Raw genomic sequence first — 22,512 nt, forward strand, 5'->3', positions numbered from 1 at the left:
AAACGAGAACTGCTGTTCTTTTTACTTTTTAACATAAAATAATAGAAAACTTGGGGCTGGCCCCGTGGCCGAGTGGTGAAGTTTGTGCGCTCCGCTGCAGGCGGCCCAGTGTTTCGTTGGTTCGAATCCTGGGTGCGGACATGGCACTGCTCATCAAACCACGCTGAGGCAGCGTCCCACATGCCACAACTAGAAGGACCCACAACGAAGAATATACAACTATGTACCAGGGGGCTTTGGGGAGAAAAAGGAAAAAAATAAAATCTTAAAAAAAAAAAAAAAAAATAATAATAATAGAAAACTTGAGTTTTTTTTGGCCTTCTTTTTTCTCTTTTTTTATTGTGATAAGAAGACTTAAGATCTACCCTCTTAACACATTTTTAAGTGCACAATACAGTTTTGTTAACGTCAGGCACAATGTTGTACAAGAGATCTCTAGAACTCATTCCTCTTGCATAACTGAAACTATCTACCTGTAGGAATTGCTGTTCTGAACTACAATACAATTCGAATAACTCAGAGAATATCAAAGGGCTATAACAAGGAAAGAATACCAAACAAACTTACGTCAGGTTCTAGAGCCACACAACGCTGAAATGCCTTCGCTGACCCTCCGTAGTCTTCCAAGGCCAAACAGGCACAGCCGAGAGAAAACCACACACCGAGCTGCAAGGACGAAAAGCCAGTCATTCAAACGCACAGAGACATTTACAGGATAGAATCGGAAAATTATTTAAGATACTATCAACAAATGTACAATAAAGAATGCAGAGCTATATAATAAATATTTGCCTTACATTTTATATTCGTTTAAATGTAGGAAATTTAGCAACAGAGATGAATATTTCCATATCATTTTCAAAGCTAATATACCACTGAAAGCACGTGCAATATCCCTGCACATCTTTTGCTGAGAAAGACCATTCTTTGTGTTAACCAAACTCCATGAACGCAATGGAGAGCTCTGTTTATAAGCCCTGATACTATAAACGTGGGATTCAGCTAACATTTTTACTGAACATCAACTGTATAAAAAGTACAGAGTATCAGTAGATTCACAACTGATGAATGTATTACAAATTTGAGAAGAACGATTTTTGCTTTCATCTTCAAGTTAGACCACAAGTACTTCTGCAGTTTAAGCAAGAGCCAAACTGCCCTAGCATGTGTCTGCTGAGGCATGCCTAAAAATAATTTAGAAAAAGTAGGCTCAGAAGCTGGATTACCAAATAGCCATTCAAAATGGAAAGCCTCATTTAAGCCAGTAAGATTTGTAAACCAGAGATTTAGAAAACAGGTAAATTAGGAAGTAGCTATTGAAATTGCAAAAGAATTCTTTACATCACAGAGTTTCCTTAAAATTCAATAGCCTCTATCAAAAGGAAGATAAAACTGATAAAAATTCAATGAAATTAGTCAGAAAAGCAGCTTTTACAAGTCAAGTCCGCTTTCCTTTCAGATACAGTCAGTGAGGCCAGCAGGAGAAGGCAGCCTACTTTCTTACTGACTCCCAGCACAAAGGCAGGGAGCCAGGAGACAGATTTGGTTGAACACATTCGGGTGGGAAAGGAAATGAGGTGCTCTGTGTTCTGTCCACAGCCTTCCACAGAGGCAGGGTAGGAGCCTGTCCCTCCATCTCTCCTCCCCCAGCCATTCCCACAAAACTTGTTCCATATGGCCAGTTGAGGCCTGAAAGTTCTCTGAGCAGATAAAGATTTTTAGCTGATAATTAGAGATAAGGCTTAGAAAGCAAACATCCCTGGGCAATTTAACACTTTGCCTTGAATTCAGAGAGGCTATAAATAACTGTTATCAGGAGGCTTTATGGAGAACAGATTCTGTTAGAGGAGTAGGTAGGCTGAAAAGGGGGTGGGCACGTGTGTGGAGGTGGCAGTGCAAGAAGCAGAGGTGGTAGGTTAAAACGAGGTTGAAGTTCACTTTTCTGAATCAAAGGATTTCCAGCAACTTAAATATTATCTCAATACACTTTGCTTTTTTCTGACTATTTACAGAATCAGATGAAAAGCGCTCCAATGCACCAAACCACGCTTACTAAATATGATACATTCTGAGAGGGCTGAAAAGTGTGATGCTAACTTATAAAACAAGATATAAAACTTTCTAACTTCCAACTAAGTTGAAAGTTTCAAAATCTGTGTATTATATTTCATCAGCTCTAAGGTACACTTTTTTTCACTATTTAACATCCCTGAAATAGATACATTTAAAAAGCCAACAGCTTGTCAGTTTTATTGGCAGTATTTTATTTTCTATACAAGGTGGTACTTAAAATAAATGTGCCTCTTACAATTGATGGCATCTTATAGCCAATGAATAATAATAGCCAGTTTACTTGGAATGAAGGATACCTTAATTCTGGGACTAAATTAAGAACAATGAGATTTGCCCTCATAGTTCTCAAAATGCATGTGCCCTGCTTGCTTTCTGCATCAGCAAAGAATAAACTTCCCACAAAACTATTTCACATGTTTTGTTATCAAAAATAGAGCGTAGGGGCTGGCCCCGTGGCCGAGTGGTTAAGTTCGCGCACTCCGCTGCAGGCGGCCCAGTGTTTCATTGGTTCAAATCCTGGGCGCGAACATGGCACTGCTCATCAAACCACGCTGAGGCAGCATCCCACATGCCACAACTAGAAGGACCCACAATGAAGAGTATACAACTATGTACCTGGGGGGCTTTGGGGAGAAAGGAAAAAAAGATAAATAAAATCTTTAAAAAAATAAAAAATAAAAAAAAAATAGAGTGTAAATTCAAGATGTAAATAACTTTATTTTTCAATCCACCTGAAAAGACAAAGGTTACAAATGTCTAAAATTAGCAGTTATCTTATAGCTCTAAAACAAACTGGTGATGAGATTACTATTTACCTTTAAATTTCTGAAAGAAGTCAATGTTTTGTAACCAGAGTATTAAAACCAAAATAAATTTAACAAAAATCAGGAAGATGACTTAATTTAATATACAATACTATGATTCTCTTTTCTTGTTACTCTTGGTCATTTGTGGTGTTGTTTTAATAATTTGCACCTGAAGGAAAATTCTAGAATCAATAACTGCTAGATTTTCATCTATAGATAACATATAATTATGATAGGAGACGATTTTTGTAAACACCCTATTCTTTGAATCATGAAATGGCCAAAAAAAAAAAAAAAACCTCTAGGATCTTCTAATTGCTATGGTTGACCCACCAAACCATCCATAATGCATTCATATCTTGCTTCTCAATTGAGGTCTTCAGAATTTGGGGGACTAAGGAGAATACTTGGTGCCTCTTTCACTTTTTTTCATTTTAAACTATTATTACCAATAGTGACTGGCATCTTGAATTCAGGATAACCATGCTCTTAACAACAGATCATAAAATAAAAAAATCAAAAGAAGCCTCAAAAAAACCTCTCACGATTCCCCAAATTAGAGCTGTATATGGTTGAACATCAAAGGTCTCTATCTTCTAGTCCAGTGCTATCAGATAGAAATATGTCAGCCTCATTATATTTTCTAGCAGCCACATTTAAAAAGTAAAAAGAAATGGGTGAAATCAAGTTTAACAACATATATTATTTAACTCTACATATCCAAAATATTATAACTTCAACATATCAGCAACATACGAAATTACTGAGATATTTCATATTCATTTTTTTTTATACTAAGTCTTTGAAATCTGATGTGTAGCCTACACTTACAGCACCTCTCAGTTTTGATCAGCCACATTTCCAGTGCTTAACTGCCACAGATGGCTGGCTACTGCATTGGGCAGCACAGTTCCACACTAATTTCTCTGAAATAGTCACACAGACCCTGGCATCCCTCCCTTCTTTCTCCAATAAAAAAACTAGCGCCTTCATCTGAGACCCTCCCTTGGGCCCCTTTCATATACTATGGTCACTCCTGTTCTTCTCTACAAAATAGCAACCAGAACAATCAGCACTCAACGAGCATCTACTATGTGTACAAGCACTGCTACCATGAGCCTTCCGTATATTTCCTCATTTATTTCTCACACCAGCCTGGTAAAGTAGTAAACATTACACTCACTGAGATGAGGATGGGTCACAGAGGCAGTCAGTGATACAGGAGGCATTTGACCCAGTCAGTACGACTCCAGAGCTCATGTCTTCACGTGGCCACATTGCCTCCCATGACACCATTCTGCCCACACACAGCCATGATTTATGGCAATACCATCCTTGTCACTGATAAAGAGAGAGGGGGAAAAAGAGTGCTGGGAACACACAAGAGATCCATTTTCTAAGAAGCAAGGCATATCTACTTTTCCCCCCAAAAGCTCTCTTGCTTAGGCAGGTAGACAAAAAAGAAGGGGAAGAATGCATGACCCTGTTTAGTTGGAGGGAAGAGCTAAAAGGCAAATCTTATCAAAGGGACTGGGCAAGAATGGCGAAAGATCATCATCTGATAGAAAGGTTCTGGTTGAGGTTTCAGGAGAGCCTCTTTCCAGGGCAAATTGTGAAGGCAGGTTAGTCACAGGTAGGGCAACGATCTTTAGAAACTGACAGCGTCGCTTTTTTTCTCTGGAGGAGCAAATACAGCAACACAAAAGTGGGCCAACTATTTATTTTGAATTTGATGAAATACGTACCTAAAGAATGGTTTCAAATAATTTTTAAAATAATTAACAAAGAACAGGAATGGCTGAGAACAGCTCTCTTTGAATTTCCCTCACAAAATCCCCTAGAGAAACAGTGGAACAGAGGGGAAAGATAGGTGACTGGGATTCAAGAGGTTCCGAGGAATTGTACGACCTTGGCCATGTCACTTAGCCTCTGAGTCTCAGGTCCCCAACTGTTAAATGGGGGGGTTGGATTAAGGAAAAATTCCAAGGCTCCTTCAAACCCCAGATTCTGGAAACCCAGAGGTTCCAGGGTTCAAGGTACATTAGTGCCATCTAGTGGCAAAACAAGTACACTGATGATAACAAACAGTATTTAGAATCAGCAGGTTTGAGGAGCGTGGAGGCAATCAATTCAATCAGAGGCCTTAGAAATCACTTCAAAAGGGGCCGAGAGGAAAACGAGGCCTAGAAAGGCAGTGATTTGCCTGAAGCCACGCATGGTTCCTGGTTCCTGGTGTGCACCATGTGATGAAGACAGTGGCTGCAATGCTTACTACACCTCAATAATTAAAACCGACATTAAACCATTTGCTACTCTGAGGGCTAACAAAGACGAGGCACCACTAGCCGATGGGCATACATCACTTTTACAATTGAAAAGTTCTTTTTTTACACGGGTATTTAAAGCACATATGCAAGAGGTGCCATTGGCTTATATATTACGATTTTCTTTCTTAAATTATGAGCCTACTATTCAAATTTCCTTCCTCCTCAAGGTTTCTGCAGAACGAATTATCAGTAGCTTCACACTTTTTGCTAATTTTCCTGACAGGATTGAGTGTCTGAACTTTTCTGATGTCACTCTCCATTCCCCACTCTCTACATCCCTGACCCATTCCCACGACCCCAAATGCAGATAAGTTGCTGCCTGTGGTTTCATTAAACAGGAAATGACCCAAGCCAAATCCAAGAGTGATATCAATGTTGTTTGGTAATTGCTTTTCCTAAAGTGATGCTTGCTGCTCATTTTTAAAAATGTGCACCAACTCTTTCATGACCAAATTTCTCATTTACTAAATACTAAGTTCTCCTCCCTGAGGAAACACAAACCCTAACCTGCCAGCTTCATTCCCTCTCTCTCTCTCTCTCACTCTCTAAAGGAAAAGTTTCCTCTATTTTGGTGTCTTCCTTTAAACTACAGGATCCATTAAATTTTATACATACATTTTTCTTTTACTAGATAGGCCATTAACTAATGCCCTCCTCTTATTCCTGTCCTAGATTTGGTTACCACTGGTTCTTACATTTGCCCACTCTTTACAGAGAATTCAACGTGAGGTAATACAGGTATTTAGGTGTCATCTGCATGTGAGACTCTCCTGTTAGATTTATCTCTCTGCTTTTAGGCTACAGACAATGGGGCAACATTACTACCACACTGCAATAGGCAGGATAGAAAAATGTCACCACGTAACATCTAGGACGAGAACTCACATGGACCAGGACATACGCTAGACACTTTACATTTATTGGCTCTAATTTTCCTAGCAGCAAATTGAGATAGGGATTCTAATCCCCACTTGACAAATGAGGACACTGAAGCTCAGAAAGTTGAAGTGATTTCCCTATGCCATGTTCTCGGGGATTGCTAGGATTCAGACTCAGGTCTGTGGCAGCGAAGTTTTTCCCTCCCCGCTACCCCTCAGTCACAGCTACAGCCCAGATGGTACCAAAGTGCTCGTATTTCTTGGCAGTTATGTAAGTTAGACCTTAAGAGTTTCATTTTTTATTGCTTACCAATATGAGAAAGGAAGAGCAAAAAGGAAAGAATCTCTTTTTTCTCTACATATTATTCGCACATGTTCATTCTGTCTTGTCCACTGGAATGTAAGCTCCAATCTCCTTGAGTCTCCCCCCACAGCTAATACAAATTCATCACAGAAACTCAATTACTCTAGTCCAAAGAAAAACACTTTCTTCTTTCAAAAACTAAAGAGAAAGTTTCACCCCTACAAATCAAAGAAGAGTCCAAGCTCCAGGGATAATTAACAATTCTATCCGAGTATTATTACATGGAGGAAGTCTGGTCTTATGTATACAACGGGCTAGGAAGGGCTGCCTCAGTTTCTCTCAGATTCCCTGGTCTCACGGAGACTCATCACCGTTATGTCCTGGGTCGTCTCAAAACATCAAAGTTGTAACTTCACTTTGCTCCCGATGAAAGCCCTGACAGTTCTTCATTAAAGGAAGGAAGAAGTTCAAACCTGACAGTCTTGTATTCAAGGGTTTCCGTAACTTCTAGCTTGACCTCAACCAAATCCACCATTACTTCCGAACATAAGACAATATCCTTTAGAGGCAAAACAGCAAAGAGGTTAAGAGTAAGCACTCTGGAACCAGAAAGCCCAGGTTCAGATCCCAGCTCCAGCTCTAATAAGCTGTGGGATCTGGTGCAAATTACTTAACCCTCTATTTCCTCATCTGTAAAAATGAGGGTAAAAACAGTAAATAGTTCAGCGATTGTGTTGAGGATTAAAAATACATGCAAAATGTTTAGAACAGTATCTGGCACCTAGTAAATATTCAACATTAGCTATTATTATTATAACTGAATAAAGAAATAAACGGTCAAAATCTATAGTTACCAAGAAAGCTCTGCTCACTCCATGGTTGGTTATTGCATCTGCTAGTCTCCTTTCCTGAAACATGTTTTCCCAATTTTTGCCTTTTATCCAAATCTTAACCATCCCTCTAAGTTCACAACATTTCCATCAGACCTTTTCTGACCAAACACATCTGCATTCATAACGCCATCATCAGGCACCCAAAGCATACTGTCTATGTAATCTACCCCTTGGTCACATGCAAAGGTATTTCTGCCTCGTCCCTCCATTTAGCCCACATAAACTACAGAAGAGCAGGAGGCCATATCTTAACACAATTCTTTTGTTTCCTCCTCAATGTCTCAAAATGGTTTATAAATAGTTCACATTTATATTGTAGTTTAGAATACAGAAGATGCTTAATAAATAGAAACTGCTATTAAACTAATGCTCTCATTTTCCTTCCAGACTCATTAGAAATATTACTCCTGTTTCCAGAGAGAATACCTTCATCTCTTCTCATTTCAGCCTTCCCCAGAATGATATTCCCTAGTTATCTTCTCCTCTCTCTATAACACTCAATCTCTCCTTCATGCACTAGGACTCCCCCATTTCTGCCTTCAACCATGTAAAGCTCTCCAGTATCTTGGGAAGTTTTACTTGACTCTTCTGTCCTTCTGACTACAATACTCCACAGTTTGACTCTCGTCTCTTTCACACGCTCCTAAAATGAACCAGATCTATAGAAGCTATATCCATTTCCTCATCTGCCACTCATTCTGTCACCTCCTGAAGCTGTTTTAGTCAGTAGTAAGCTCCAAATCCAATGACCTCTTCTCAGCCCTCTTTGGACTTTATCACTACATGTGATACTACTCACTGTCACTTGTTCTTCCTTTAGTTTCCATGAATCCCTTTCTCAGGTTTCCTTCTGTCCCTCTGACCAACACTCTGGTGTATTTTGTTTGAATCATATTTCACTGGCGCTCTTTCTTCTACCTTCCTCCAGCTGCTGGAGATGCCCAAAGTTCAAGATTTTACCTGGCGTTCTCTTCCAATACAGTTTTCCATGAAGAATCCATTCGCTTGCGTGGCTTCACCTTTTTTGTTTGTTAGTGCTGCTGAGTCAATTCCAACTCCTAGTGGAATCCTGTGTACAGCAGCAGTGAACTTTGCCCAGTCTTTCTGGGTCATCCTTTCATCTTCCAGTGTGATATCAGACAGTGCTCTGCTGCCACTCATAGGGTTTTCATGGCCAATTTTTTTTGTAAGCAGGTGGCCAGGTCCTTCTTCCTAGTCTGTCTAATCTGGAAGCATCACTGAAACGGGATGACTCTGCTGGTGTTTGAAATACCAGTGGCATAGCTTTCAACATCCCAATAACACGCTGCTGCCCACAGTATGACAACTGACAGACGAGTGCTGTGGGTCTCTGACCGGGAAACGAAGCCGGGCCGCGGCAGTGAGAGTGCCGAGTCTTAACCACTAGACCACCAGGGATGGCTTCACCTCACTGCCACAGAAAAGCTCCAATCTCCAAGTTCAGTTTGGCCTCACTACTGGACTTCAGGCTTTTATGTCCAATAGACTCTCAGCCATCTCGACTTAGATCTAGCAACATCTCATATTCAACATCCAAAATCACATCATCCTCCCCTGTAAAGACATTCTCCTTTTGAATCAGCCAATGGGGAAACTGGCATCCTCTCGGATTCCAAGCTCTCCCTCAGTCCTGCCAAGTCCAATGAATAAGTCCAAGAAAACGTTCCTTTCTAAAGGCTTCAACCTGTTCCATCTTTCCATCCTCACTGCTAAAGCCATTGATCACTCAGCCATGTCGCTCATTCTTTATATAAACGTCCTGTAGCACCACTTTTGTCATATCACTCTTTTATTCAAAACCACAACAGACTTCCACATCTATACGGCTAGATAACCCAGAAGAAGGGCATTAAGGTCCTTCACAAACTAGTTCTACCCATATCATTTCCCAGTAGAAACTCTTTGCTCTCTCCTCACAGGTTGACACAGTGTAATTCATTCCCACATCCATATCTGGTACACAATAGGATCTCGAGAAAAGCTTAGTTAGGCAACCACATAATGTACTGTTCAAATGGCAACATTTTTGAAAGTGAAGCATTAAAAATAATTAAAATTACATGACTTAAAAAAGATCTTATTTATTGACCAAGGAATTGTTAATCAATAAATTGGTTTTACTATACCAGGGGATCTCAAGATCATTCTATTTGAAAACCATTTTCAAAAGTAAAATTATTTATTGAAGGGGCTGGCCCCGTGGCCGAGTGGTTAAGTTCGCGCGCTCCGCTGCAGGCGGCCCAGTGTTTTGTTGGTTCGAATTCTGGGTGTGGACATGGCACTGCTTGTCAGACCACACTGAGGCAGCGTCCCACATGCCACAACTAGAAGAACCCACAACGAAGAATACACAACTATGTACCGGGGGGCTTTGGGGAGAAAAAGGAAAAAATAAAATCTTTAAAAAAAAAAAAAATTATTTATTGAAAAATAAAAATACATTACAGTAAAAAATTTTAAATGCTGATTACCTAAACAATTAAAAATAACAAAAGGAATATTAATCAAGCAATACATTTATGACAATTGCACATTACTGTAATCTATTACAGAATTAAAATTACTTTAATTTTTCTTAGTAGTTATTCACATACTTTAATCAGTTCCTTTGTCATACCTAATTCTAATACCATGTCATCGATAGTCTTCTGATGAATTAATTTTTTTCAATATGATCTTAGTACTTTTATTTTTTCATAAAATTGCCTGTTGTCTACTTCAAATTCGCTCTTTATTGTTAATTGTCAAATTTATCATTAACACATTTAAAATTGTTGAAACTTTTGATTGACTTTTCTCTGTAGGCCATAGTAACTTTGGTTGAGAAAATATTCTTTCTAAATGTACTAAGGAAAAATTAAAAATAGAACTACAATATGATCCAGCAACCCCACTTCTGGGTACATATCCGAAGGAAATGAAATCTCTCTCAAAGAGATATCTGCACCCTCATGTTCACTTCAGCATTATTGACAATAGCCAAGGCATGGAAACAACCTAAGTGTCCACTAACAGATGAATGGATAAAGAAAATGTGTGTGTGTGGGGTGATGTGTAATGGAATATTATTCAGCCATAAAAAGAAGGAAATCCTGCCCTTTGTGACGACATAGATGGACTTTCAGTGCATTATGCCAAGTGAAATAAGTCAGAGAAAGACAAACACTATATATTCTCACTTATATGTGGAATCTAAAAAAGCCAAACTCATAGAAATAGTAGAATGGTGGTTGCCAGGGGCTTGGCAGGTGGGGGATAGGGGAGATGTTGATCAAAGGGTAAAAACTTCCAGTTATAAGACAAATAAGTTCTGGGATCTGACATACAGCATAGTGATTACAGTTAACAATACTGTATTATTTACTTGAAAGTTGCTAAGAGAGTAGATCTTAAATGTTATTACCACATACACACACACACACACACACACACACACATAATTACGAGAGGTGATAGAGGAGCTAACACTACTATGGTAATCATTTCACAATATATACATATAAAAAATCATCATGTTGTACACCACTTTTATTTATTTTTTTTTTTTTTGAGGTAGATTAGCCCTGAGCTAACTACTGCCAGTCCTCCTCTTTTTTTGCTGAGGAAGCTTGGCCCTGAGCTAACATCCATGCCCATCTTCCTCTACTTTATATGTGGGACGCCTACCACAGCATGGCGTGCCAAGTGGTGCCATGTCTGCTCCCAGGATCCAAAACAGTGAACCCCGGGCCTACGAGCAGCAGAACAAGCGAACTTAACCACTGCGCCACCAGGCCGGCCCCCATGTTGTACACCTTAAACTTACACAATATTATGTCAATTGTATCTCAACAAAGCTGGAAAACAAGTTTTTTTTAAATGTACTGAGATAAGTGGTAACCTCAGCAACTTCTGCTAAAGTGGGGATATTCTTAACTCTAGTTTTGTTAATACTATAACTTATAAATATTTTTCTTAGGTATTGTTTTTTGGCCTCCATTTAGAGTCCTTTCTTCAACAAATATTTTTAATAAGAAAATTAATCAAATAAGTTGTCTCTATTTATGATTCTTTATAAGTTAAACCAAATTTAGACACTGCTAAATTACAGGCCTTCTCAATTACAATCTATTCTAGTATACAACATAAATTTATTCAATTAAAATCAGAAGCTCAATCAAAAGTTTCTTGTCAATTATCGTTGATGTTTTAAGTACAATGGTATCATGGTTACTTTGTAAATCCTTATTTTTTAGAGATACACACTAAAACATTTAAAAATCAAATGACTCATACTGGATTTGTTTCAAAATAATATGGGGTGGAGTGGGGAAATAGATGGAACATGATCAGCGATGAGGCAGTAATTGCTGAAGTGGGTTGATGGGCACATGGGAGGGGGCTCATTATTCTGGTCTCTCTGCTGTTGTATATTTTATGTCATTGAAATTTTCTTAATAAAAGGTTACAAAGAAAAGATTTCTCCTACGTAGATGTTATGGACTGAATTGTATCCTCCCCAAATTCATATGCTGAAACTCCCAGTGTGAATGTATTTGGAGATAGGGCCTTTAAGGAAATAAATAAGGTTAAATGAGGTCATAACAGTGGCACCCTAATCCAAAAGGACTGGTGTCCTTACAAGAAGAAGAAAAAGACACCAGAGATCTCTCTCTCTACATACGCAAAGGAAAGGCCCTGTGAGGACACAGTGAGAAGGCAGCCGTCTAAAACGCAGGAAGAGAGTTCTCACCAGAAACCAACCCTGAAGGTGCCTTGATCTTGGAATTCTAGCTTCCAGAACTATGAGAAAATAAACTTCTATTGTTTAAACCACTCAGTCCATTGTATGTTGTTACGGTAGCCCCAGCCAGATAATACAGTAGAGATATCTAATACAGTAGGGATATTCAAAAGTGCAATTATACATTTCAAAATTATATCTTGTACATCATTTGAACTCTCATTGTTCCTCTATGACAAATTTCAATGTCTTCCTGTTTGAAAGTGTTGCTTTCGTTAATTACAATTCGCTAAAAGCTAAAGTTTTTTTGGAATTCCACTAATTGAATACATAAAAGATTTCCAAATGATTGTGAACACAATGCAGTCAAAACACAAAGGACTCCTTTAAAACAATTTTTAATATCACTGTAGGACACCTTAATTGACATAAAAAAATTCCTCAAAAACTCAAACATTTTTAAAGTGCACTAGATGATGGGCAGCAAACAGAGAAAGTATATACTGCCACACTAGGAGAATTTAACTTTAATTCAACATCAGACATCATCACAATCAGACATCATCATATCAGACAATATCACAATAATTTTGTAACTCAATTACCCAAATGGTACGTATAAAAATATTTGCAAATGACAATAGCAAGTTTTTACTTCCATTGGTGGAAGCTTGTCTGGACCGTATTATGTCTACCACTACAACCAACTCCAAGCACGTTTCTGCTCCAGAGGTTTTCTTAATTCAGAAACAGCATTATTTTTACCATGTTGCCATCTTCCACCAAAATTCGTATCCTTATTATTACCCCTAAAAAAAATACTTTTATCTTTGATGTTCAACTTTTTAACTGAATTTACAATAGCATTCAGAATAATGTTAGATGTTTCACCTTTGATAGAATGAATTTCCAAAAATTTTGTTTTGAATCCACTAACTGGGGGAAAAATTAAACCATTATGAGAACCAAATTAACAAGTTTTCTGTTTGAAGTCTCTGACTGCCACTGATATAAAACAGGCAAATTCAACTGTTAGTGAACTACCCCTGCTAAAGAGCCATCACATTAACAGCTATGATCTCACAAGAACATTTGCCATCAACTAACCTTCTAAACTAATTTTGCTCATTTTCTTCGCTCTAGATAAAAAGTCAAACTCCACAGAATGACATGACAATGCACCTTCTACAGCTTCATATGAAATCCTCATCTTTGGATGAGCTTTCTATACAAATATTTTAAAAACCTATGAGCTTCTGATGTCAATGGTAATGTTTCCTCAGATTTTCTCCTGGTTTTCATGTGGTCAGTGATATCACTAAGGCCCCTGAGGGGGAGTGTAAATGTGAACTACATTTTGTACAAGTTATGCCTTCATTAACTCTCTTGACAAATGAAAATTGAGTTCTTCATTGTTCTCCAAAAATACACTTTTTTGGTTTGTTTGCTTTTTGGAGATGATTCCTGCCAAAAGGGTTCATTATAAACTATATAAAAAGTTACCAGGGCCGGCCCCATGGCCGAGTGGTTAAGTTCACGAGCTCCCCTGCAGGCGGCCCAGTGTTTCGTCAGTTCGAATCCTGGGCGTGGACATGGCACCGCTCATCGAGCCACGCTGAGGCGGCATCCCACATGCCACAAGTAGAAGGACCCACAACTAAGAATATACAACTATGTACCAGGGGGTTTTGGGGAGAAAAAGGAAAACAATAAAATCTTTATTAAAAAAAAAAGTTACCAAGCAACATAATACAAAAATAGTGATACAGTTAGACCATACAGTAAGTGACAAAACCACTGCAGCAAGAGAATTCCGACCGTTCTCCACGTGCTTTACTCTGGCAGGACTGCTCTACCTCTTCCCCATTCATCCAGCCTGCAACTCCCTGCATCCAGGCTCATTCTGCCCACTGGCAGCCAGGCAACGTCATGTGTCACGCAGGCCGCAGCTTGGCACAAATGTCTGATATACCAAGGGACTTACAGAGACATTGGCTCAAGCTTTTCTCCCACCACCACCCAAGACCTGAAGGAGCTGGCTGTCCTCAGCCACTCAGAGCAAGCTCAGGTGGTTTCATCAGCAAGCATCCTGCATGCTGTCCTCCAAAGGGCTATGTTAGTAAGTTGCATCCGAAAAGAGTTGGGAAAAATGAGACAGGCTATTACTGATCATCTTTCACGTTTTAGCACATTGTAAAGTGGGAGCTGTGTCTACTGCACATACGTTAAACATTAGATGAGACTATGGCAGAAGATGGAAGTACAAAGTGGATGTATGTCTACGAAAACCCATTCCAACTTCTTTTAAAGGAACTATTAATAAAGCTTCATGTAAAAATGAAAAATCTGGGACAAATGCTAAACTGGATGGGTTACCAGGATACCAGACATAAATTGGGACAGCCACTTATGTTTAGTGAACTCTAGAATCCATACCTTTCCTCCTGCTCGTCTCCTATCTGGGAACCCAGTCCCCTCCTGAACATCTAGTCAACTTTTGATCATTCAGTGCACACCTGAGCTAACTCCTGTCTCATCTCCAGCACAAAGCCTTTCTTGGCCCTGTTAGTCCACAGTGGCTGCCCATGTCCTCTCAACTCCTACAGCCCTTCTGCCTAGACATGTCTTTGGATATATATATACTGCCACTAATATGATATAACCTTATCAAAGTTAATCAAGGAGGAGAGTTAAGAAAATAAATTTTTTAAGGGGAGGAGGGGCAACTAACAAAAGAAAATGAATAAAGTATGTGTGTTGAGAGGGGGTGGAAAAAAATGATAGGAAAGGATATTTTCCTTTTTCAGTGCTACACATACTGGTTTGATATCTCAGCAATTTCTTTGTTTTTCCTTTTGCATAGAAGTAGGGGGCAATGGGAATAATAACTAGCTAAGAGTAGACATAAGGATTTATGTCTTAATTCTCGTCCTGAGTCTTGTGAAATCCTGCTTGGGAGGTTTGGTTACCACCTTCCTCCCACTTTCTTCAGCTTCCAATAGCCCACAAACCCCAGAAGTCTAAGGCTGAATTTTTGTAGTTTCAGAAGTTGCTTGGGAAAATGAAACAGGTAGGTATAAGTGAATGACAGCTAGCAATCTCAAAAGCACAAATATCAACAGATACACGTATTCCGGGTCTCTAACAAATGCACCACAGACAATGTGTTAAGTTTTGCACACTGGCTCTGATATAAAGCCAAACACTCCTATTTTTATACCAATTTGATTTCAGAAAGTCATTACAATGCACAAAAGCCATTTGAATATCAGTTTTACTTTGCCTAAATTTTGTTATTAAACCTAGTTGTCTGGATATGTCTGAAAAAAGAGGATAGAATTTTTTCAATGCCATTTTTCTGTTTTCCTTTTCTTCCAGGACTTAAAGGAGACAACAGCGTGGAGAGCTCTCCTTCTTCAGAGAGAGCTCACACTTGGATCACAAGCTATAAGAAGTCTATGGTCTTCAAGTTTACATCTTGTAGTAGTTCTGTGCAACTGTAGCATCAAATGCCTGCATATTTTGGTATGGCTTACAGCCTGCCTGAATTGGGTCCATATGACAAACTGCAAAATAACCTCACATAACATCTGTATGTACTGTGACACTGCTTTGAGCAACTGTCATTTCTTTGTCTTGCTAAGTAATTAATTCAAAATCATATAGCGAGACCATCAAGCCCTGCCAAGGCCTCCCTTGCAAATTCCCTCACATCCATCTCTTCTTTCCTATTGCCCCTCCCACACTAACAACTGCCACACTGGACTATTGCTAGTCTCTCCTAACCTTGCCTACATCTACTATCTCCCACAGCCAAAGTGCTGCCAAAATAATATTCCTAAATTACCTTCAGGCACACCACATTCCTTTATTCAAAACAAAGCCAAACACAAATCAACCCTTCCATGGCTCCTTATCTGCCAAACAGAAAGCCAAAGGGTTTAGCCTCACATTTAAGATCTTTCATAATCTGGCTCCAGTCTAGCTTTCTCACTGGAACTGCCCTATTCCCCTTCACTCTAAAACACTAGCCTGTTCACTAACCCTTCTGTTCCCCCGCCACACACACACTCCTCTTTCTGTTTCCAGGGCTGCCCTTCCCTTGGCCTCTTCCACTACTATTTGTCCATCAAAGCCAAATTCAAATCCTCTCTTTGTTGTCTACCGAAGGTAGAAATGTTCTCTCTGGCTTCTATATAACTAATGCTTTACATATAACTCACTTGGCGTTTCTCTGAGGCTTCGCATTGTTGGCTAGCTTTGTCTATGTTCGTTTCACTAGACTGTGCCAGCGGGGACAAAGCAGACGATCCAGTGACCTGCTGCTACTGCTTCATCCTCCGGCTCGGTGCTATGTGCACAGCAGACAATGAATATATATTGGATTGAATAACTGGCTAAAGATATTATCCACTCATTCAACAAATATTTACTGAATACCCTATATGTGCTAGGCACTGTTACAGACACTAGGAAAATATAAATGAACCATAGAGTTAAAAATTTCTGCCTTCATGGGACTAACATTCTAGTGGAGGAGAAACAGAATTTTTTTAAAAAGTAAGCTATATATAATATTAGAAGGTGCTAAGTTCTATGGAAAAAAATAAAGCACAGAAGGAAAACAAGGAGTGTAAGGTAGGGGTGGAAGGTGGAGGCGTGATTTTAAACAGAATGATCATGGAAGGCCTCTCTGGGAAAGTGACATTTGAGCAAAGACTTGAATGAGGTAATGGAGCAAGGTATGCAGATATCTAGAAAAAGAACATTCCAGGCAGAGGAACAGCAAGTACCAAAACCCTGAAGCAGGAATATGCTTGGAATAGTCAGGGAAGAACAAAGAGGCTAATATGGGGTGAACAAGAAGGAGAACGGGACGGGTGGTAAGGAAGTAACACGAGCTGGGCTGGGGAACGACCTGAGAGCCATTAAGGGACTCTGGCTATCATCACTAAGCATGGAGCAGAGGAATGACACATCCGATCTGCGTTTGAAAGGATCAATTTGGACGTTCATTGAGAATAGGCAGATGAGGACAAGGAAACAGGCAGGAGGACCACAAAGGAGGTAATATATTAATTAAGTGAGAGATAATGGGGATCTGAATCAAATTGGTGGCAAGCGGTAAGAAGTTGTCTGATTCTGGATGTATTTTGAAAGTAGGTCTGCTAGGATTTGCTGATGGGTTAGATGTGGGGCATGAGGGAAAGGGGAATCAAGGATGACTTCAAGACCGGATGGGGCTGCCATTTACAGGGATGGGGATAACCTTGGGAGGCAAAAGTTTTTAGGAGGGGGAAAACAGTATTTCAGATATTGGAGATGTTAAGTTAGAGTGACGAACGGGAGACTGAGGAAGTAGTTAGATACAGGAGTTTAGAGATCAGGGGAGAAGACAAGACTGGAAATAAGCTTTTGGGAGTTGTCGGTGTGCAGATGGTATTTAAAGCTATGGGACTAGATGAAATCAAGGGAGTGAGCGTAGACCGAGAGAAGGCCTGAGGACTAAGCCCTAGGAGCCGGCAAAGACGACTGAGAAGGAGCAGCCTGTGAGGCAGGAGGAAAATGTTAGTGCCGGTGTGATGAGAAGAGCCTGGGTGCTGGAGAGAACAATTCCCGTCTGCGAGGTACCAGGCACTGATTCAACGGACTATGGAGGCTCAGGGAGGGAGGTACCTTCCCTAGTCCCTACGGCAGCTATGGTTAGGTGAACTTTAGGCAGAGGCTACTAACATAACCAAGGATATGACACAGTTTTCCATAAAAGTAAAAGTAAAATTTTAATAACACAATACAGAGTTCTATTTTCTATCAAAAAAAAGAAAGTCTAGTGATGATCAACTTAGTGCAGGGTTTCTCAACCTCGCTCATTTCTGCTCCTATTCTGTACTCACGCCTGTCCTACTCTCTTCCCCAAGCTTCTCACCAGCCAGCTGATTTGGAAGGTTCTCCTTGTATTCACTACAGAGTGAAGAAAGTAAACAATTAGCTCAACCTGTCATAAAAAATTGTACTTCTGATTTTTTTCAATGTAAAAGATATGCCCCGAGTCTACTCAGTTCAAAAATGACCATTTCTGCACTCCCTCGCACACAGTGGCAGTATACGCAATAGCCAAGAGGTAGAAGCAACCCAGTGTCCATGAACAGATGAATGGATAAACAAAATGTGGTGTATACATACAACGGAATATTACTTAGCCTTAAAAAGGAAGGAAATTCTGACACACGTCACAACACAAATGAACCCTGAAGACATTATGCTTATGAAATATGCCAGTCACAAAAGGACAAATACTGTATGAATCCACTCATATAAGGTACTTAAAGTAGCCAAATTCATAGAGACAGAAAGTAGAATGGTTGCCAGGGACTAAAGGGAGAGAAGGATAAGGAGCTATTGGTTATTGGGGACAGAGTTTCGGTTTTGCAGGATGAAAAAAGTTGTAGAGATAGATGGTGATGATGGTTATACAACAATGTAAATGTACTTAACACTACTGAACTGTACACTTGGAAATGGTTAAGATGGTAAATTTTATGTTATGTGTTTTTTACCACAATAAAAAACAAGTGCAGGTAGGGGCCAGCCCAGTGGCAGATGCTTAAGTTCACATGCTCCACTTCAGTGGCCCACGTTTCATGGGTTCAGATCCTGGGCACACACTGTTCATCAAGTCACACTGTGCAGTGTCCCACATACAAAATAGCGGAAGACTGGCACAGATGTTAGCTCAGTGACAATCTTCCTCAAGTAAAAAAGTGGAAGAATGGCAACACATGTTAGCTCAAGGCCAATCTTCCTCATCAAAAAAACCAAAACAAAACAAAAAAAAGTGTGGGCTCCAGAGTCAGACCACCTGGGTTCAAATACTAGCAAAATACCCAGTGAGGTACCTGGTTCATAGCAGATGCTCAGTAAACATTAAGAGCTGATTATAAATTAGTATTTTAACTGGAATTAGACCAAGTCAGTGTGCATGTTTGTCAGGAGCCATGGTTGACAGTTATGTGGGCCTTTGGTGAAATGGGAAAGCAGTAGTCAAGAAAGTTTGGTTAAAAAATAATGACCATTTTGGAGAATAAAATCATTTTACTAACCAAATATCATTAAGTACAAAATAAGGTTGATCTCTTGCCCCTCAAAATTAGGTCCTCTCCTGTGGATTTTCTTGTCACTCAAAGATCCAGGCTCTTTTGGTATTATTTTTTAAAAACTTTAAAAATCTTTTAAACATTTAAAAATATTTGTGTACGCAAATACATTTTTTTTCTTAAAATGATCAACAATCCATTCTATATGTTATCGCATTTATGTAAAAGTTTTTCTTTCATTATTGACTTAAGCAATTACTTGCAGAGTCCTATACTGTCTATAATTTTGACTCTCATTCATTTCCTTCCTAACATACCTGCTCAAAATAGAACCTAATTTTAACAGTTGTATTTGCATTAAGGGCAGTTAACAGAAAGAAGCAACAAAATGAAACAGAAAAATGAATAAGAGAAACATAAGAGAAAGGAGTAAGAGAAAACCTACCAGTCCACTTTCAGTGACAAGCAAGAAGGACATTAGAGACTAAGTTCTTCACTCTCAAAGACAAGCTTATCATCCTTAGGACAGAAAATGGGCACTCATTCAGTAAGAATCAAATCCAAAGGAAAACCTAAGTGCTGAGAGCAGGTGGGGTTTTATGAATCGTCTGACCTGCATGGGATTGATCTTCACCGAGCGTTCAAAGCACTCCACACATTCCTTAAACTCCCTGCTCCGCAGATGAAGGAGGCCTTTGGAGCGCTGCGCACGGGCACTGCGGTGCCGGGACAGCTCCCAGGCCTTGTCGTAGTAGGAGTGGTCGCGAAGGACATCTCCAAGCAAGCAGTATAAACTTGGTGTTTCTTTTTTCTCCAGCTCTTGCCTAAGGATTTCTTCTGCCTAGAAATAACAATAGAAGCAACAAATGGCTTATAGTGACTGTAACAGCTATTTTTTACCACATATACAGCTTTTATCCCACATCATCCCAAACTTTATTTTCAAAGTTTGAAACAACCTGCTTATTTCACGCATCTAGGACCTAGGCTGAATAAGAGGGGCTTAGAAAATAAACACGGCACAAGTAAAAGAGAGGAACAACAAGTAAGAGGGGAGTACTGCTTTACTGGCATTCTAGAATCCCCAGGAAAGGCATGGAGGAGAGGCTTACAGCATGATATCGCGTGGACTTGCCCAGCCCCCCGTCTCCCTGCCCCACACTCCAGTTGTCACCACTGTGACCGTTTGTTAGAGCACCGCCTTTAATTCACCTCTACCAATGGCAATGAAAAGTACGTTTTCCTTTTTTAAAATGGTATGCACAGGGAGCCTAGGACTGCTGAAACACTTACAAAAGAAGGAGGAGGGTACATACAATAGCATAGATATTGCTAAAAACCTACCTCTTAACCAAACTACTTAGCTCTCAAAGACAAGCTCACTGTCTTTAGGACAGAAAATGGGTACTTATTCAATAAGAATCAAATCCAAAGAAAAGGCAAGTGCTAAGAGCAGGTGGGGTTTTATGACTCGTCTGACCTGCATGGGATTGACCTTCACCGAGTGTTCAAAGCACTCTTTTACCTCACCGATAAAACTTGCCAACACAAGACCTATCTGATTCTAGACAGTCTGTTCACTTTAGAAATTAAAGCCCATCCTCAATACACTACACAGGCTTGGTTACTCTCATATGTCCACAATTCGGGTCACCCAAGCTAATTCTGTACTTGCTACAACTACTACTCCACTCCCCAACCCGTGGCCCTTACTCCCCGTTTCTGATCACTTTCAGCAGGGAGCAGGAAGCGTGGCAGTAGCTCTACTTTCCATCCTCACACCCACGAACACCTTCACATAAACAGCAGTGGGGTCACCAAAGATGCCAAGATAGGCATGGCCACAATGGACACAGAGATCCAAGAAGCCATCCTTCAGTGGCTGAAACGATACTTTAGACTCCCTAACTTACGTAGCTGGCAATCTTAAGGTCTGCATATTTGATTTTCTTTAGGGTGGATGTACCTATAATTCTTAAGCAGTCTAATTTTTGTGAAATTGTTAAAAAGATGGCTGTGCTTCTAAAAGTATCTTTGGATGATGGCTCTTTTGCATTTCTGATACAGTATGGGTTATGTAGGCTTCTTAGGTCTAGTTTGAAAATGGAACCAGAATTTATAAAATAGTTTCTAAGGGAAAACAGTTCTAAGTCCCAAATAGCCAAAATAAGCATGAAGTTTTAAAATAGAATCTGTGAATTTCTCTATTCACAGATAATACAATAGTTATTAATGTATCCAACCATAATTCTGTAAGATCATCTATATATGTATTCAGTATATGTATATTTACATATACCAGTATATGTATTCACCCAAATTATGTGTAAAAGACTGTAGCCACAGCATGATTTTTGCCGAAATGATCTTACAGTGTAGTTGAAGGTATTTCTCTTGGAAACTTGATACCCACACCCTCCCAGAAATTCTGAAGGCTAATTCACTTAATACATTGTTCCTTTCTGTTTTAACTAGTTAGAGTGGATTCTGTAGGTCTGCAATTAAACAATGATCATTACAGTAACTGGGTACAGAAGTGATTGTAGGCAACACAGCCCTGTAGAAAATGAAAATTTGTGATTGGTTATCTGATCTGGTTGGATTTGAAGACAATGAGGATGCAGTGACCATGAGAGTGTAGAACAGTGATGGTCCACAATATCCAGTGACGAAACAATTACTTACATTATCACCTGTGGTAACTTAGAATAAAGCACCTATCTAATGCAAGGCTTTTATGGATTGAGTGATAAGACATTATGAGAGAATACAAGACTGTAAGGTAGGTTGGCTGCTTCTAAGTTCACTGGACACCTCAAACAAACAAAATGACACAGAGTTTTAAATCCTCAAGGTTGGAGAACTATGGAATTTCTGTGATTGCCTAAAAGATTTTCTTTTCCCTTTTAGCTGCCAAAAATCAAATGCAGACACTGCTCCTGTAGGATTGCTGAATTACAATATAGGATGAATTTGATTTCACTAGTTCTATGTGAAAGTCAAGGCATCTGATGGGTATGTTTTAGTCATTTATTTAACTTCCTCTACTGCCTTTTAGCTATACATCATTTTATTATTTTTCAGTGATTGCCCTTGGGCTAATCATGTGCATCTTCAATATATCAAAGTTCATTTAGAGTTAACATTGCATCACTGTACCTTTCTTATGCACAAGTGGCCCAGTCAAGCCCTTCCTAAATTTCTGTTCTACAGAAACAATGAGAGATAAACAAACAGTTGTTGTTGATTCAAGCCACTAAGTTTTGATGTGTTTGTTACATAGCAATAATAACTGCTATGATGGTTTAAAATAAGAGTGTTACTCTAGTACGACGAGTGTCTTTATCAAGGCCAGAAGCAAAAGGGGGCATTGATTAAGAGCGAGCAAGACCC

General features: G+C 39.5%; 1 protein-coding gene across 1 annotated transcript in view; it reads right to left on the reverse strand.

The window, feature by feature from the left end:
- Positions 1-22,512, reverse strand: part of TTC27 (tetratricopeptide repeat domain 27) — a 176,409-nt gene that overhangs the window by 35,578 nt on the left and 118,319 nt on the right. The window contains exons 13-14 of the mRNA XM_046663090.1: positions 19,733-19,960; positions 568-666 (exon numbers count right to left, since the gene is read on the reverse strand). Of these exons, the coding sequence (XP_046519046.1) occupies positions 568-666; positions 19,733-19,960 (327 nt within the window). The remainder of the gene's footprint in view (positions 1-567; positions 667-19,732; positions 19,961-22,512) is intronic.

This window comes from Equus quagga, chromosome 5 (genome assembly GCF_021613505.1).
Source record: "Equus quagga isolate Etosha38 chromosome 5, UCLA_HA_Equagga_1.0, whole genome shotgun sequence".
Lineage (NCBI taxonomy): Eukaryota > Metazoa > Chordata > Mammalia > Perissodactyla > Equidae > Equus > Equus quagga.